This window comes from Meles meles, chromosome 9 (assembly GCF_922984935.1).
Source record: "Meles meles chromosome 9, mMelMel3.1 paternal haplotype, whole genome shotgun sequence".
Lineage (NCBI taxonomy): Eukaryota > Metazoa > Chordata > Mammalia > Carnivora > Mustelidae > Meles > Meles meles.
In genome coordinates this window covers 91,195,200-91,214,429 of record NC_060074.1, presented here as the reverse complement: position 1 = coordinate 91,214,429, position 19,230 = coordinate 91,195,200, and the positions used below count along the sequence as shown (strand labels likewise).

The following is a 19,230-nucleotide window of genomic DNA, read 5'->3' as shown; positions in this document are numbered from 1 at the left end:
ATAGGACTAGGTTTAAATGTAAATAGTAGATTGAGCATCACAAATGTGAATTTTTCATTCAAGAGATTCCAGGGTCCTATCAGGCATATGAGATATGATAAATTTGTTTGGTGATTTAAGGTTTAAGTAACTTTAAAATGTGATAGAGTTTTCTTCAAAAACAGTTTCAAAAGCTATCAATAAAGAAAGTGGAAATTCCTTAATTGGCACATGCATTACAATGTTTTCCCATATTTGTTTTCAGACCTATTTTTAGAAATTCTGAGAAACGGTTCACTAATGAAAAAAGTACTGTAAGTCCAATAACAAGTACTTTTTTATAAATTAGATTTTCATGACTGAGAATTAATCTTTGCATATTCCTCATTCAGGAATAACTGAGAAACTATCAAAATTTCAAATACAATTTGGAATTTTTACTCAGGGGGTCAAAGGTGATCAGAGAATTCACAGAGACAGAGACAGAGAAAATAGAAATAAAAGCAGTAAGATGAAACTTCTCCAAACAGGTGACACTTTAAACTACTGACAATTATCACTATAGGGGGTAGCCAGAAATCCATCTCAGAATAGATATTATGCCTATGAAGCAAAACTCAAAAAAAAAAAAAAAAAACCGTTAAGTGTACACTTTTGATGCAAGTCCTCAAACTGAATTATCTGTGCACTCCTGTAGATATGAAGTCTATTGCTAGAATGATAAGTGGAATTGGATAGAAAGATGAAGAGGATACTTTACTAGAATGAATCATATCTGAGTTATTTACACAAACCTTTCCCACTTTCCCTCTTTGGCTGTATAAGTTCATTCCAGAAAGAGAAAACTAATGTGGTAAAATGTTAACAACCAGGTGAATCTTGGTGATGGGTGGCTGTAACAGTCTTTCAACACATGTGTATGTTTGGAAATATTAAAAATAAAACAAAACTTGGCAGAAAAAGTTGAAAGATACAATTCAGATTTCTTTAGATGCAAAGGAAATAATTAGATCATTAAATATGGACTCAAAAAGTTAATTGTCATTTTAAAAAATTCTCAGTTCACCAGAGATTCAATTAATTTGTACACAAAAAGTGGAGTTATTTTATGAATTTGCCTATTAACACCTCTAATGTTGCATAGTCTTTTTAATTATTCAGTAAGTAACTTACAGCTGACATTTTTTAAGTACTCTTGTGCCAGGAAGTTGGCAGTGGTTTTCAGTGGGTAGGGGCAGGCAATTCTGGCCCCACAACAAAGAATGTTCAGGCCCAAATAGTAATAGTTCTGAGGTTATGAAACTCTGCTGTAAAATATCTACTTTATACACTTATTTTATTTAATATGCATCATTTTATTTTGTAGTAGCAGACAGATCTCACTTCACAGATGAGCAAGCTAAGATCTGGAAAATTTAAGTACCTTGACCAAAGAGGGGAATTAAAAATCAGTAAATGAAGGTACTGGTATTTGAATCTAAATCAGTCTCTGGCTGCCAAGTTCTTTGCCATTTTACCTCCTAGCACTGTTTTCAAGAAAGCCAGCCTCATAGGCAAAAGTACTGTTATAGACTGAATTGTTTCCTTCTCTTCCAAATTCATATGTTGAAGCCCTAGCTCCTGAGATTACTATATTTGGAGACAGGTAAGAGTGGGGTCCTAATCCAATATGACCAGTGTCCTTATAAGAAGAGAGAAACAGAGACACCAGGGATGATCACATATAAAGAAAAGGTCATGTGAAGACACAGCAAGAAGATAGTCATCTACAGCTAAAAAGAGAGAGGCTTCAGGAGAAACCAAGTCTGCCACGACCTTTGTCTTGGACTTCCAGCCTCTACAATTATTAGAAAATAAATGTTTGTTTAAGCTACCCAGCTTGTGGTACTTGATATGGCAGCCTTAGCAAACTAATGCAAATATATAAAGGCATAAGACTGATTTCATAAGATCCATGTGAAAGTGGGTGGCGTGAAGGGTGAGGGAGAGGGACAAGCAGACTCCACACTGAGCCTGACTTGGGGCTCCATCCCAGGACCCTGAGATCATAACTGAGATAAAATCAAGAGTCAGATGCTTAACTGACTGAGCCACCCAGGCACCCTGAAAGTCAGTTTATATAATTACTTAATTGAATTTACACTATATTTTCAGACATGGGGCAATTTAAGTACTGGACAAGTTTTTTCTCTCTAAGCTTATAGTGACTACCTATCAGAAAATCTCTGTTATCAGATAATCAATATAAATTTATGGAGATCAGAAAGGTGAACTCTTACTTCAGAAGATGGGAAACAACTGAATGTATAGAGATCAATATAGAAAAGGTCAAGGTGAAGAAAATTCGAGATCAATATAGAAAAGGTCAAGGTGAGGAAAATTAGTCTATTTGCTCAAAGAGACTATTGGTTTAATTTAATCCCTTGTTTGGTACTGGGGTAAAGAACCAGACTATCACTCTTAGCTTTATAAGCTCACTCCCAGGACTGTTCATTTGGCAAACGTGTATTTCCCAAACAGCGTCAGGTACAACCACCAGAGTGTTTGTTCTAGAGAAAACAAATTAAAAACACCAACTTTTGTTAACAAGGAGATATCCAGTCCCACATATCTAACACTATAGTAGCTCCAACAATCTATTCTCTAAGAGATGGTGAAACTTCACTTAATATCACAAACAAGGCCAATGAAAATCAAGCCAAACAAAAGAAAGCAAAACAAACACAAACAAAATCTTTTTATATTGCCTTTCTAGGAGTTTATCTTACAACTTGACAGTGCACTATATTTCTTCTTGAGGATTTAAACTTCTCCAACAAGGTATTTGACTATTTGCTTAAGCTTCTGGGGGGGAAAAAGCCATATATTAGCTGCTAAATGATTAAGTATAAATAAATGAATCCCATGTTTGCTTTTCCATCAACAGATGAAGAATTCAGCCCACATTGAGGCTAAATGAGATGTTCTGAGCCAAATCATCATTTCAGTGTAAGGAACTTCCCTGATTCAGAATGAGAAAAATAAAATTGCTTATTTTTGGTTGTCTCCTTATTTATCTTCTTATTACTTTGTAAATATGTACATTTATATGTATACATGCATTTATTTATTATATATGTGTACATTTGTAATATATCTATTATACATATACTTATCTATGTATATTCATATATAATTCATAATAAGTACATAATAAGTAAGTCCATATAAACATAAACATGGAATGTGATGAACATGAGAAAAACATTTAACAAATTCACTGAGATGTGGCTGTGTTTATGGAAAAAGTAGTCAATGTTTTCTCAAAATAATAATGGCTATCCTTTTTAAAAGAAAAATAGTATCACTGAGTATCATATATAAGACTGCACTTGCAGGGCACCTGAGTGGCTCAGTGGGTTAAGCCGCTGCCTTTGGCTCAGGTCATAATCCCAGGGTCCTGGGATCGAGCCCCGCATCGGGCTCTCTGCTCAAGCAGGGAGCCTGCTTCCCCTTCTCTCTCTGCCTGCCTCTCTGCCTACTTGTGATCTCTGTCTGTCAAATAAAAATAAAATCTTTAAAAAAAAAAAAGACTGTACTTGCTTAATTAAAAGAGAAATGTGAAAAATAAACTTAAAGCACACTTCATTTACAGGTATACAGTAGACATAGAAAATAAGACAGAAAAAACAGAACTATTGCATGGCCTGTAATGGGTATTTATGATATATTTTAAAGCTGCTTTCTGCAGTTAAGTCTCTATTCTGGATAACAGCATTATTTATTTTACCATTTCCAGCATTTCACTCAAGTATTAGGCTCCTAATTTTTATCTTATAACTATATCTATCAGAATAAATTTCTTGGTATTTGGCAAAAAAATACATCAAAGAAATACTCTTGGTGAAGGTTTTCCTTTTTAGTCAAGTTGGATGCTATCCTATTAACATTTCTAGTAATTACAACAAATAGAAAAGGTGGCAATCCAGAATATGCTTTTGGCTTAACCACTGCCTCACAGAGTTATTCTATTATGATGCTCTTGATGACTGATCTTTTGATAACATTCACCATGCTGAACAAGAGTAATCCTTGATAATATCTTTCAAATTTTGCATTTCAACTTATCTAGTTTAAATACTTAACAAAATGTACAGTTACACAGTATTCATCTTTCATTGAGTTAAAATATGATAATTGGTGCTATGGGTAGGATATAATAGTGGGATAATGGCAGAATCAGCATGACTGCCCAGTGGGTTAAAACGAAATTTTACTAGAGGTAAAATTTCTCTCTCTCTTTTTTCCTTATATCCCCTCCAAGATTTACTTTAAGAATTAAATGTGATTTCAAAATATTACTTTATATGCAGCAATCCCTATAATTTATTATGTTATAAAATTACTTTAAAAACTTTAGCAATATTCTAGTAAAGTAAAACAAAGTAAACAAAATAAAGTAAAACAAAGTTCATAGAATACAACCACCAAATTCAGTAATTATTATTATAAGTAAATCAAAATCACAGAGTAACTTGAGCATTACTATTTTTTTCTTTTTTTGAGTATAAAGAATTTATATATTATTTGGAAGAAAATACCTAAATGGTTGTCACTGTATGGCTGATTAGGTTTGGAAATTTAATCTAAAAATTTAAAGTAAAAAAGATATCAAATAAAACGTGAAATTTTGCCAACTTTTCCTTTTTTACTGTATTTTAAGATTCCCATTGTCTTATTCTTGGTGCCATTATCACAAGTAAAGGCTCACATTCTCTTACACCTGAAATACTGAAAAATTTTTTTAACTTTTTTCATTGTTTTTAATCTCATCCAGTCTCTTTTGTGTTAGTCAGGTTTCCTGTAATAAACAGAAAATACATTTTTAAATGAGAATTTAAAAGACTTTAATAAATGAATTATTTACAGAAGTATGGGTACCGTCAGTGGACTGATGATGGATTGTTTTTTCTTTTGCCTCTTATCAGAATCTGGTGATAGCTATAGCTAAGGGAGAGGAACCACACAACAAGAACAGTGATCATTCAGTGAAGGAGCTCAGCCTCTGCCAAACCACTGTGGTTGGGCCCGAGGGAAAGGAAATAAGTAAATAGTCCAACATCTTCCTCCACCCACCATTCAATCTCCTGTCAATCTCATGGATACAATTCAACCTGAAGTCAGAATATGACAGAGCCTGGGTGACACAGTCCACAGAAATCCACATTCTAGCATTTAGAACATGGCAAAGAAGTAGAGGTACGATAATCTAGAGCTCCATCCAGTCAATATTTCCAATATTTTTTTAAATCTCACATATCTCTTCCCTAATCAAAAACCATCAACGACATCCCCGTTCTAGGCAGTATGGTGCACACATTTGAGCTTGACCAAAACACCTTTGTCTTCAGAAGAGGATCAAGACGCTCAGCAATCCTCTATTCTGAGAGACCCTGATACTAACCATTTTTCCCGACATCGTTCTAAAAATAATGTACAACAAGCTATGTAGAGAAGTTGGGGCATAAATTAATGGAGCAGAATGAAAGCCAAAAAAATGGAAGAAATAAAACAAAGAAAAACAAATAGCATTGAAAAAAATGAGGTGAGATTAAATTAAGGCTTCAGAAAGAATATAGGCTGATAAACACACAATAAAATTAGATGATGGAAGAAAATGGATTAACATGGCAAAAAAATAAAAAGTGGGAGCTTCAAAGCAGTGGTCAGTAAGTGGGTGGATAATGACTTTTCTTTATGAAGAGTGACAGAGAAGAGTGGGTGGGAAAATGGCCCCAGTGTACTAATCTCCAGAAAATGAATGCTAAGCCAGTAGCTATAGCTACGAATACCCCATCAAGATGAATGTGCTTTATATAACCTTAGGGCCAAAGACATTTGCTCTTTGTCAGTAATTACACATCCCCTCAGTGTTATTGGTTGCAGAGTCCTTTTTTTGAATAAGTATCTCCTCAAAACCATCTTTAAAAAGATACAAAATATTCCATTTAATATTTGCCTCCATGACCATTTTCTCTGCCTACCTCTTTAATGCAACTCTGCTTAATGGTAATAGTATTATAAAGAAAATTTCAGGCAAATGGATCTGAAGTCCATTGTTCAAAGTGAATAAAGGCATTAAGAAATGGCAAGAATCCTAAGGATATCTAACATTAACAAATATTATGATAGAATTTCAAATTTATTTTTTCCAATATAAACATAATCTTTCAAAAAGTTCATCCATCAGTGAAAACTTAAATGAGACAAGAAATAAGTTTCTTCTCTTCAGTATATGCCTTAGTGAATAGCAGATCTAAGTTGCTACTACCCAGGAGTCTATTATTTGAGACTATCTTTTAAATGCTGACACTGAACAAGTGTTCAAATAATAGTTATATGTCCCCCCCTTAAGCCATTAGTTTATACTGGGACACTTAAACGTATAAAATTTTGAAACAAATGTCATGTATAATGGCAAATATAGAAACTAATGCTATATTTAGAGTTCTTCTTTAAAGCCATTTGTATGAGGCTAACGGCATCCTTTGTCCATCCTTTTCTAGTATTATTTGCCTCTTGTTCTCCACCTCGTCACTTCAAGTAATACATACTCTCTATATAGATTACAAATGTGTGGTTTAATATAAGTCAACCACTTCCTGGTCTCACCTACATTTTTTCAAAGTAATTCATAATAGAGGTCAAAACGGCCATTCAATATTTAACATTGAAAGGATTATTTATGTTAATGAGTGTGAGAATTTATAAAGCAGACAATGTGAATTGTCTGTACATTTATTTTGAAAACTAGACTAAGCCTGCAGTACTATTTCTTGACCAGGAGACTGCTCTGCAGTCTCTAAATGAAGCAACATTACTCCATGCACTTGGTAAATATATAGTCCTGTTGCTTTGAAAGGCTTTGAGTTTTTTCTGCTGGTGATACAAACCTTCATGGACATTTGGCAATGTGTTTTCAGAGCTGATGACCAATACTAAATACAGGAGTTATGATATTCCCCACACACATGCATTAGGAATGTGTTTGAGAGTCCTAATGACAGCAGAAGCCTTGGGTGGGGGTAGGAAGCACTTTGCCTTTGGGACAGATATCAACAGAGCCATTTACATGAGTTTGGTATTTGGTCTTCCCACATTCCTACAATTATAAATATGGTTATAGAATAAAAAGTGAAGAGTGTAACATATTTCAAGCATTGCAAAACATGTTCTAGGTAGTTGTAGGAATAAGTAGGAATAAGTGAAGGAATTGATAGAACAGCCTTCTGTTCCAACCTCAGCTAAATTCCTTTAAGGAATGTTAGAAAATCCCTGATTAACTAGAAGCCCCATTCTCTGGATAAAAACAATGAAACATACTGTGGCAAAGAAACTTGCTTAAATTATACAGCAACCTGGACCAAAGCCAGATCTACTGATCCCCAACACCCCACTGTCTCCAATTTAAGGTAGAACATTGTTGAAAGTGGCTGTGAACTCATGCTAGGGTAATACTTAAAATTTCCCATTTAAAAAAAGTATATGGGTCATATGTGGCATTTGCAAAATAATAATCTATCGAAACATATATATAATTTAATGTAACATGTCCTATTCTAGGAACAAAACTGAAAGACATGATTGACACTGAAATTCTAAGACTTTTTAGAAATGGCAGTTAATTTCAATTTATTTTACTGTTTCAGGAACATATCTATGGTAACTGAATTGTATTTTGCTCCCTTCCATTAACTTTTATTGTATTGTAAACAGCAGCACATCAACACCGTTGGCATAAAATAGCTTGTGAAGTCTACATTTGTAATGGACTGTGAATGATAGGGATATTTTTTTTTTCCAAAAGTACTAAAATGAAATATCCTACCAAGAAAGAAATGCTCTAGAATATTGTAAAATCAGAGGGTGGTGTTTATTAGATTTCCTCCCTCTTTTGGTGCGTTTCAGTGTACTCTAAAGATCCAAGTGCAAGAGCTACTGAGTTTCAGAGTAGATGAGAACAACATGCTCCCTTTGTCTTTTTCAGTGTGTTTCCCCCACAGACAACAATGTCGTATATACATATTTATGCTATTTCACCAGTAGCACGCCGAGATCTGGATTCCTTTTCCAACAGTAATTAGGTGATCACTGTATGGGTTATGATTTGGAATCCAAACAGAGACCATCCCCCTCACAATACAAACTGGATTCCCAGAGCAATAAACAAACGATTGAGGCGGAGGACAGTACTGACACATCCGTGTGAAGACCTTCAGGTCTAGGATGGGAAAAAATGAAGAACCGTAGTCAACATAATTGCATGAAATTTTAAACAACTTGTCCACAAACTAAAAGACAGTTCTGTGATAAACTGTAGTTTGGAATCATACCCAATGATTACTCTTCAGAGAAATTAGCTGTTATGAGTATATATTTCTCTAGGATGTTGGATAAAATATGTACATGGTCAACAGATTTAACACAAGGTTAAATCATTCAGGGATACAAACAAGAGTATTCTGGAAAAAAAAGTTACTAGAAATAATGAATTTTATTCATTTATTTTTAGGACAAATAAATTGTAAAACTCAAGGTCAGACGTATATTTTTCCTAGCTCACCCTATTGTTAATATGGATCACAAACTATTTTTAGCCCTATTGTCAAGAAAATATCTACTTCTCTAAGATAACTCAACTTCAATGGCACGTCTAACAGAATACGAGGAAAATGAAATCTTAAGTTATATAGCTTGATACAAGCAGTCAGAATGAAATTTTATTCTAAAGACTAGAATTTCCTAGAATTTCATTTCCTTTTCATTAAATGGAAAACAAAGCCTCTGACTTAGGGTACATATACAAAGTTATGCTGAAATTCTTTCTCAGAAGATAGTATATAACCTATTTTATAGATACTCCATTTAGAGAAGACTTAGCTTTTTAGAATGCATGAAATAAATGAGAAAAGATCTTTACTTTGGTCAAATTTCAGAGATTCTCTGGCCTGAATTTCCAAATAAGATCTGGACGTTTTCCTTTAGGTAGGAGATAGTTTGGAAATAACAAACTATAACATCAAACTATCCCACTAAAGCAGGGTGCACATTTTTAAGCAACATTACTTTCCCTTTACTATCCCAAATAAACTGTTCAAAAGAAAACCACAGGCCCCCAAATAGCATCACTTAGGTTAAGGCCCCAACTTGGTAAACCAAGGCTTCATACTTAATCTAACTGCAGTTTCAATCCCCCAGAAATATCCCCTTTAACAAGTCATCATGGGAATTTCCTGGTCAGCACTAGGAAATTAACTGATGGACTCCTTCTGTTCCCCTTAGAAGGGCAACCTTGCCTAAAACATGGATTCTTTCTAATAATTTCCTTTTTTCCACCCCGCCTCTACCTTTATAAATCTTTCCGTCTGTAGCTTTTTAGAGCTCTCCTCACTTGCTAGACAGGTGCTGCCTGATTCATAAATCAACTAATGAAACTAATTATATCTTTAAAATTTATTTTTTAATTTAGCAATACCAAAAAAATTGGATTTAGTAAGATATATGCTTTCTTGTACAGTAATTATGTTCTGGTGACTCAAGTTTTTGTTTTTATGTTTTATGTTTCTCACATATTTCACAATTTAACTACATTTAACTACAATTTAACTGATTATTTAAATCAATCAGAAGAAAATCAGGTATGGATATACCTTTATTTGTGTAAGTGTTTATTTGCACTATAGCAGTAGCTTTTAAAATTGGCAATAAGGAGGCAAGAAATCTTCAGTCAATTATCTGCTCACAAATGAAGCTGTGTGGAAAACGGAAGGAAAGCAGGCTTTGCAACCAGTTAGATCTGAGTTCAAGTTCCGGTCCTCCTGATTACTAGTTGTTTGGCTTTTCACAAATTTCTTAATCTCTATAATCCTATTTGCTTGCAGCAAAATGGCTTTGATGGTACCTATCACATAGTGTTTGTTGATGGAATGACTAAAAGGGCATGCATTGCATCAAGCACAGTTCCTTGAACATGCTAGACTTCAGATAGAAATATGAGTTTGTAAGAAGAGGGTCCCAGATCTTGGAACCCCAGCACCAGATTAAGAAAATTTCTACTGAAAGAGAGAACTGAGGATTGGACTGTAATTTGAGATTTTCACTAAGGCTAAGTAGAAAGCATTTGTTTATTACAGATTTTCAGCTTGTCTTAAAGCTTAAATTGAAGACTAGCTTCCTCAGGTTAAAACTGTGTGATCTGGCAAACATTTTGTAAAAGTTGTGTGATCCATTTAACCGGAGGCTTAAATTTTAATTCTGGCATTCTTTGATGCCATTTTTTCCCCCAACATCCTTATGTCCATAGAAGAACCAACTGAGATCTAGGGAAATTACCTACGCTTTTCGGGTTGAAAAGCTAGTTAGCAGTCCATCCTACTCCCCACCCCCATGACACTCATTTGCAACCTTTCTTCTAGATAAATGATCAGGTATTGTGAAATGCTTTTTAGGGAAAGATACAAAGGAGGTTGTTTATTCATATCCTTAGAATTCCTCTTATGCTGATCCTTTTGCTAAAATTAATGTACCTCTCATTAAAACAGAGCATTTCAAGAAAAATCTCTAAGCTATCCATTGTTTGGTACTTTTAAAATTTCTTTTAAAGTGTACAAATATATGTGAAACTATTAAGTCATCAAAATGATGTTTTGTTTGTTTTTTCCCAGCTAAGTGGATGATAATATAAAACATCCACTTAATATTTTCAACTGGACCACCAAAATTTCTGTTATTTTGAGCTTACAAATGCAACTCTTCCTATTTTCTTTTTTTTTTCTTGCCAAATAACTTTTGTATGTAATAGTTTATCTCCATTCCCTCAGCTATAATCACTTCAAATTTTTTCTCCTAAAATATTTTAACAGCCTCTAAAGTCATTACCCTTCTAGGGTCTTCATTTTCCATGCTGTTGTCAAGTCTAATGATAGCATTCAATCAACTAAACACCATCAATGGTTCCCTATAACCTAAAGGATAAATTCCAAATTACTTAGCATATAAGACCTGTCACAGTCTGGCCCATATTTGCCCTTGTTCATCTAGTAACATTATCTCCCTCTTATACAACTTCCAAACATAGCCAAATTGTGTAAACCCCATAGTGTTCAAGACTCTATTACATCTTTACCCATGCTGTTCCCTCTGTGTGAAGAATCCTTTATACATTTCCCCATATGGAGAACTTGTACTAAATCTCTCAGATTTCTCAAAGAGTCCCTTACTTCCTCAATGGCTTTTCTACTCCTCCCTACATTTTGAAAACATTTTGTATATTCCTCTAACCCCAATCTAATTTATGTTTTTACTTGCATATCATTTTTTTATCATTTATATATAAATCCTTTAAAAACACAAATTTATTCACTTTGTAACTTGAGGGCCTAGCACAAGGCATGGCATTGGAAGAGACATCGGTTAAGTGTTGAATGAATACATGAATGAATGAATGGCCAGATCTAAAGGGAAGAAATCAGAGAAACTTAAAAAAAAAAATGACCTAATGAAAATTTGATCTAAAATAAACTGTTTGACTCAGTCATCCAGTATCATGTGTCATATTTAATGACATCATTATATTAAACCATATTATTATAAAATTATTACAGTGGAAACCAGAAGAATGAAATAAACAGGTATTAGGAAGGGGTTCACCTGACTAAGATTGCATGTAGATGCTCCAAAGCTGGCAAATTGACTGTTTATTTCTTTACTTAATTTTGCAATGTGGTGTTGAGACTAGGTAGGAAGGTGGGCTGGGGTAGAGGAGGTAGCAGAGAAAGATGGATGGAAATTCTTCTGTAAGTCACATGTACCTTGGAGGTAACCTGACCTATTGTTTAGGGCATAGAATTCTGTATTTTTAGAAGTTTTTAGGCTGGATAATTAATAATAAATTAAAGCTTCATCTATGAAATTACTGCATGGTTAAATCCCAATATGTTTGGAGAAAAAAAAAGAAACTGTCAGGGTTTATTTTTCTCCGTTATTAAGATTTGGCTTATCAAAAAGAGCCATAATTCTGAAATTTCTCATACACCTTGCATGCTCTCAAATTACTTTGTCATGAATGGCATAGCCCACTCTTTTGATGAATTTTTATTCTGCTTCAACAAGCAGAATAAATAACAATAACACTAGTCTGGTTAATAGAAAGAAAGAGATCAGTGACCAGACTAATGCAAAACTTATTTATTATTAATGTCAAAGTCTCATTTTCTACCTCCACATACATAATTAAGAGACCACAGCATTCTCTATGTCTTTATGGGGAAAATACAAGAAGTAGAAAATGCTACTCCTCTTTACAAACATAGCAAATGAATAGCTTTTTTTCTCATTGGCTGTGGAGTTGGCATAATTTAGGCTACCTACAATTAGTAGCTCATTAGTAACTACTAGGTAATTGTTGGCTTGCATTCAGATATTGGCAGATGCCTGATAAGACACTTAATGAATTTTTCATTAGTCTTTCTGAGAAAGCCTTCAAGAGAAAAAATACTTCTGAGGGCAGCAGCTCTTTCGGTTTCTTTTGCTTCCCCCTTGAGTTCCCAAGTATTTTCAAAATCAAACTTTAAATTGTTAATGACATCATACCTAGGTATCTTTCAGCCAAATATTTCACTCTAATAAATTAGTGCTATTTCTTCTTGCTATGTATGTCCCTCAACCCAAAGTCACCACCAGTACCACGGTTCCAAGACACTTCATTTATACGCATTTAATTTTGTATTAAGTTTTCAAAACATTAGTCTCCCACACATCTGACATAACTTCCAAATAATGAATAAGAGATGGAAACAATAGTTTCTAATAGATAACATTTTTAACTACAATTTGTATTCAAACACAAAGTGTCAAGTGAATAGGCAAATATTTGATGCTGCAAATTCTATTTTTAATACTCATTCATTTAACCAAAACTGGTTTAAATTCTATTGTTTAGTGAAAGTTTTTAGTGGAAAGTAATTCATTCACAACAATCTAGTAATTTATATAGATACTAAAAATAGATGGGTTCATAGTTACATGGGGAAAATACTGATTGCCACAATAAAACTTTCAATTATATCATCTAAGAATGTTGCAGAACATTTCATTATTGATTCTTCGGAGAAGATATAACTGCTGAATGCTAAGTGCGATTTTGATTTGTCAACATTACTTTTGCTGTAATTAAAATCCTAAAGTCATCTTTAAATAATTCTTCACTCAAACTGCATCCTGATGAGTTTCTTTATCTCTATAATTGGATTGCCAACACCTAAATAAGTGACTCATCCAACCACACTTGTGATATCTCAATGTTCTGGCCCTGAAACAAGCACCTTTAAAAGCTTTCTGCCAGCATTTTTAGTTAGAATGATCTAGTTGTTTAAATACAAGCTGAGGGGGACTTAGGCAAAATCATTAAGTGGTGTGACTTCAGTGACTTTTTTTATCTCCTTTATTTTTATGTATTTCTCTATTTGCTTTTTAAGTCAATGGCTTCATCCTTCTCAGGGCTCCATACTGGTACACTCTTGCATGACCTCACCTGCCAGTGAAATTATCAATAATCCTCTCTTATCATCTCCCTGGTTTCCCTCCTCCCTGGGCTTTGTCCTAAGCTTACTGCCAGGGAAGAAAGCAGCCTGAGAAACTGAACCAGGCTACTGTGTGGGCGTTCTTTGGGATCTCTCTGTGAACTTGGTCTTTTACTGTTTGAAGATAAAAACACCTAATAACAAAGGTGACATTAAGTCAATAAAGATCAATAAAGAAAATCATTTATCTTCTTCATTCTGGGAAAAATCTCATCTTTTTACATCTGAAGTATTTTGAGTGTTCACCGGAACCATTTGTGGTTTCTGTTCCATCCCGGTCGTCTCCGCTGCACCCTGTTCTCCTTTGGCATGTCCTACTCTGGGGTTCTTTTCCAATCCCTCACCCTCAGATCCTCTCCCCTCAGATGTCTCCCTTGTCCCTAATTCTAGTGTCACTTCCCTTGTATCCATTTGCTTCATTCATTTGTTTTATAATTAGAGTTTTTTAATCTACTCAGTTATAAAAATGCAGAAAATTGAGGTATCTGTAGAATTTTACATTTGCTGATATTCTAATAATCTGAATGTTACCATAATTTGAAGGCTGTTTTCCATGTTAACTTTTGTGGCCACTGTTGATAACAATAAATTCAATCATGCGTGCAGTATAATTGATAATTTTTAAATACTATTATGTCATTTCTTTAAAGAACTGTACTTTTACTTAGTATTTTTTTTAAAATAAGCCCTACCAGTGCAATAATAACCTTATGTTTATAAACATGTAATCTTCCGTTTCAATTCAGTCAGGATGTATGTATATATTAACTAAGAAAAATATTGTTCAATTACTATAAAAACTATTTTGAAACATACAATTAGAGAAAATATTGTCAAATGATTTTTATACATGATTACAGAGGCTCTGAATAAATATGCCTAATTCTTATTTACCAATATTGTTATAAAGGAGTATAGTAGTATAATCTTAAATTATAAAATGTATTTGAGAGAAATTATGTATAATGAATACAAATAATTGTACACATATTTTCTTTTTTTTAAAGTGTGCACATATTTTCTAAATGAGTAATTTATGCACTGTTAAAATATACTGAGTCATTGGTGCTACCAGACCAACCTTTGTGTCTATGAGATCCATCCATGTTGCTAAATTCAATATGATTTTCATCAGCCCAGTAGAGTCTATGGTTGACATAATCTATTGTTAGTGCCATGGGTCTAGAAATCTTGGTTTCTATGACAACACTCTGATTGGTTCCATCCATTCCAACACGGCCAATGTGAGGATACTCACAGCAGTCAATCCAATACAAATACCTAGGAAAGAAAATCAATAGCCATTTTGTTTACAGACACTCAGGGAGTGAAACATCACAAAATATTTCACTTATTTACTCAGCTATTCCCCAAATTAATTCATGGTATCTCTCTGAGTTGTAACTTCTAAGAAGCATATTTTAAATACAAGTTTTTCTTATGATTTTTATTAAACAAATAACACACTTCAAAATATCCACATAATTTTAAATATGTTTCCTTTAGCACACAAACCTGTATATAGAACATTATTTCTACAAGCATTAACAAATTACAGATCCCTAAAACTAACAGAAGTAAGCCTTCAAGTTGCATATGTAATGTTGGAGGAATAACTATCCAGATTTTTTTTTTCCTTTTTGGTTCATTACCAATAAAAATTTCAAAATCATTCGTGGAGGAGTACATTGTATTTACCTGAATCTGCATTGCTCACTGTGGTAGCCTTTAGGCAACTGTGACTCTTAACATTTAAATTAATTAAAATCATATAAAATTAAATGAACTGTATTGTTCCTCAGTCACACTAGCCATGTTTCAAGTACCCAATAGCGATATGTCACATGGCTACCATACCCAACAGCATAGATATAGAACACTTCCATAACCACAGAAAGTTCTATTAGACAGTACTGATTTCAATTATGTTATTGGAAGTTGTACAGTAAGGTATATCAGATAATAGTTTTAAAAAATAAACAAAAAAGGATAAACAAAAAAGGAAGAAAGTTATATTGGTACTAAAACTAACTGAGTTAAACATAAATATTATACACTGGTAAAATAGAGATAATGTATAAGTGACAGAAATTACTGAGAAATTTCTACTTAATTAAACCATCTATTTTTTCTTATAGTAGAAAAAAGTCACTTTGTCTTGCTGAATATGTTTCCTTCTCTATATAATTCAAGATTTGAGTTAGAGAATCATTAACATCCATTTCACATGCCAACACCAAAACTGAAACTTATTAACCCAAGTAGTTTCCCCAGATCCATTCTTTTATTTTTAGTAAGTATAAAATCATTGACAAGGGGCGCCTGGGTGGCTCAGTGGATTAAGCCGCTGCCTTCGGCTCAGGTCATGATCTCGGGGTCCTGGGATCGAGTCCCGCATCGGGCTCTCTGCTCCGCAGGGAGCCTGCTTCCTCCTCTCTCTGCCTGCCTCTCTGCCTACTTGTGATCTCTCTCTGTCAAATAAATAAATAAAAAATCTTAAAAAAAAAATCATTGACAATTCTTCAAATCTGGAAAATGTGGTAATTAAAATAATATAGTATGGAAATTATTCTGTATGATTTATAATTGGCATATTTGGTTTAAAATCAAAATATTCCTTAAAGAAAAATCTTGCTCAGACATTCTGATAGTGATAACTGTGTTGAGACATTTTAACCACACACTAAAAAAGAAATAAAATAGTTGAAGAAAAACCATTTATCAAATACCAGGCTAACACAAATAATCATTGTAAGAAATATGTGTATTTTTGTGCTGACAATTATTTTGGGAGTTTTGCATAAAGGTAGGGGATAGCAGATTATAAGATATTTTTAAAATTTTCTTACTTGCCAAAATATCATTAAGAGTCCTAATTAAGCACGACACTTAAAATAAGACATATGTATCTGGTAAGGACTACACGAAAGGTAGACTATTGCAAGCAGAGATTCAAAGAGAGCTCTGAGAGTGAGATTTTAAAAACATGTTTGAGTCTGGAAATTCAACAGTCAAGTTTGTATAGAACAATACTAGATTCTATCCAGTGCTTATGTATATCTACGTTCGTTCTGAACAAAGTTGAAAATCTCAAATCACCAGATAATAAAAGATACCAAACCTTCCAGAAATTGACTAAAAGTATTTTTTCTTTAAATCTTCAATTATTTTAAGTTATTTAAATATTGAATTTTTATTTTTATTTTGAAAGCAAATGCATGTTAGCAAAATACAACTAGAGAAACACAATCCATTCCTTTCCAGTAACTTTATGGGAGTGCACCTTGCTGTCTATACTAGAGATAATGACAGTCCAGATAAAAAGGAAGGAAATGAATCAGAAGGAAGTAAAAATGCAAAAACAGTTTATGTCATTGAAATCAGAACATTCTTCCTTACCATATAACTCTGAATCTTGGGAACACTAACAAAGCAATTTTTTTCCCTAATAGATGATATCATTTATATGCCAGCTTTTCTCACACATGTCAGATATGACTAGATATATGTGGGCTTCTATACAACCATGATGTTTTTGAAAAGTGAATATAAACAAATAAAAATTTAAAGTAGTATTTCAATAACATTGTGTATCATTACAAAGTACATGTCCAATATAGCTTAATTAGAGGTAATATTCATATTTCTATTTAGCTATTTACATATGCTTCCACTTGAAATTAAAACATCCCAAAAGTTAAAAAGAAGAGTTTTCTCCATCAAATGCTATCAATACAGTATTGCAAATTTTTGGATGTGAATAATAATAAAATTTTTGGAGTGTAATTTAGGAATTCCAAAGGGCCTGACCTCCATATAATAGGAATTTAAAATTTTTGTCTATAATATGGATTTTTTTTTTTTTTTGACTAGCCTCATCACCATCTTGAGCCAAGATATCAAGAGCAGGAAGAGCATATTTCATGGAGTCTGACATCTGTTACTTCATTCTCAGAAAGCTTTCTAAGAGTTTTGAAATCCTGTCCCTGCCATTCAAGCTCTCCTTTAAAAAAGGCACAAAAATACTTCTCTCAGTGACTCCCCACCATTAAAATACGTCACTTCATCTCTAGTTGGAGTATTTACAGTCCCACATGAGACCATTCCTCTTCAATTACATAGATATTTTCAGTTAGATGTAATTCACTTTGCCCCTCCATTCACCAAATTCTTCCCTGATCATATTTTTCAAGATAGGTTTCAAGATTAAATATATTTGAAAAATGCTTTCTTTAACAATGTAAGCATCATCTTTTTTTCCCCTTTTTATTGTGAAAGGTTTTAATATGCTTTAATATGACAGTGTTTCTCTCAAAGGGAGGTATAGTGTCCCTTTTCTTAATCACATAATCTTAGGTGATAGCATTTATTTTCCTAGGAAAACACTTCAGGAAACTGTGCTTTAGCTTTTCTTGGTCTACAGAATTACTCTCCTTTATCTCACTTACAACTACTCAATTACACAATGTGTAATTGAACAACATATATATTGTGAACATAGGAACCCACAAAGTACTAAAGTAGATTCTCAGGCCTCATAGTCAAAGAATGTACCTCGATTTACTCAGCTGGTATAACAACTCTAATAAGTACCAGAGCCATTCTTAAGTAGATTGAGAACAATATTTTGAAACAATAATTTTTGAGGCCATATTATGTACTAGGTACTCCTTAGAACTGGGAACACAGAGGTAAACAGTTATGATTTTTGCCTTTAAAGATCTCTCAGTGAATACAATATAGTCGGATGTAAAACAAATGAAAAAAAATATAATGATAAAACTACTTTACTACGGAGGCACAAAAGAAGGAATGATAATTTTACCTAGATGAAAGAAAGCATGAAAGAAATATTGTGCTCACTAATAGTTCTTTGAACATAAATCTTATATTCATAGCTACCTTATAAAGATATGAATAATCCTTATCTCCTTCAGATTTTAGAACAAAATATAACTTAATTGAAGATTTAATGCTGTAACAAATCTTAAAGATCATTAGCCTAAGACCTTCATTTTACTGATAAACGGAGACCATATAAGATTATGTGTGTTGTCACAGTCTATTATGATAGTGATACAGTTGGAACAAGGGCTCGGGTCTCTAGATTTATAGACTACCTTTTTCTCTAAGCAGCACTATGTAGAGCCTTCAGGAAATGAGTTCTAGAAACAGACTAATCAGGTTCAAATTTCGGGTTGACCTATTACTAGTTTTGTGAATGTGGCCAATTTAACCTCTTCATTGAGCCTGTATTTACTCACATGTTGAAAAGAATAATAATAGTTCCTCCTCATAAGATCATCATGAGATTTAGGTGATGGAATACAGGAAATAAATTTAGAACATTGGTAAACACGGTGTAAGAGTTTAGCAAATATTAGCTATTATTTTTTATCTGTACAAGGTATGTATTATATATTTCATATATATCTGTCCACTCCTTCTATATATATTGGTTTAATAATACTCACCTAAAGGTGACCTGTTGCATCTGAATTGTGCATATAGTTTTATATAAATTGTCTCTATTTTGTGTTTTATCACGATTTGTCTTTTTAAGTACTCATCAACCAAAAGAAGATTATAAAAATATTCTATTACATTGAAGAAAAATATAGTTTAACTCTTT

At 33.3% G+C, this 19,230-nt stretch overlaps 1 protein-coding gene across 1 annotated transcript in view; it reads right to left on the bottom strand.

Annotated features, from left to right (window-relative positions):
- The window catches only part of LRP1B (LDL receptor related protein 1B), a 2,013,404-nt gene that overhangs the window by 229,174 nt on the left and 1,765,000 nt on the right, over positions 1 to 19,230 (bottom strand). Inside the window, exon 60 of the mRNA XM_046019480.1 lies at positions 14,680 to 14,879. Within this exon, the coding sequence (XP_045875436.1) occupies positions 14,680 to 14,879 (200 nt within the window). The remainder of the gene's footprint in view (positions 1 to 14,679; positions 14,880 to 19,230) is intronic.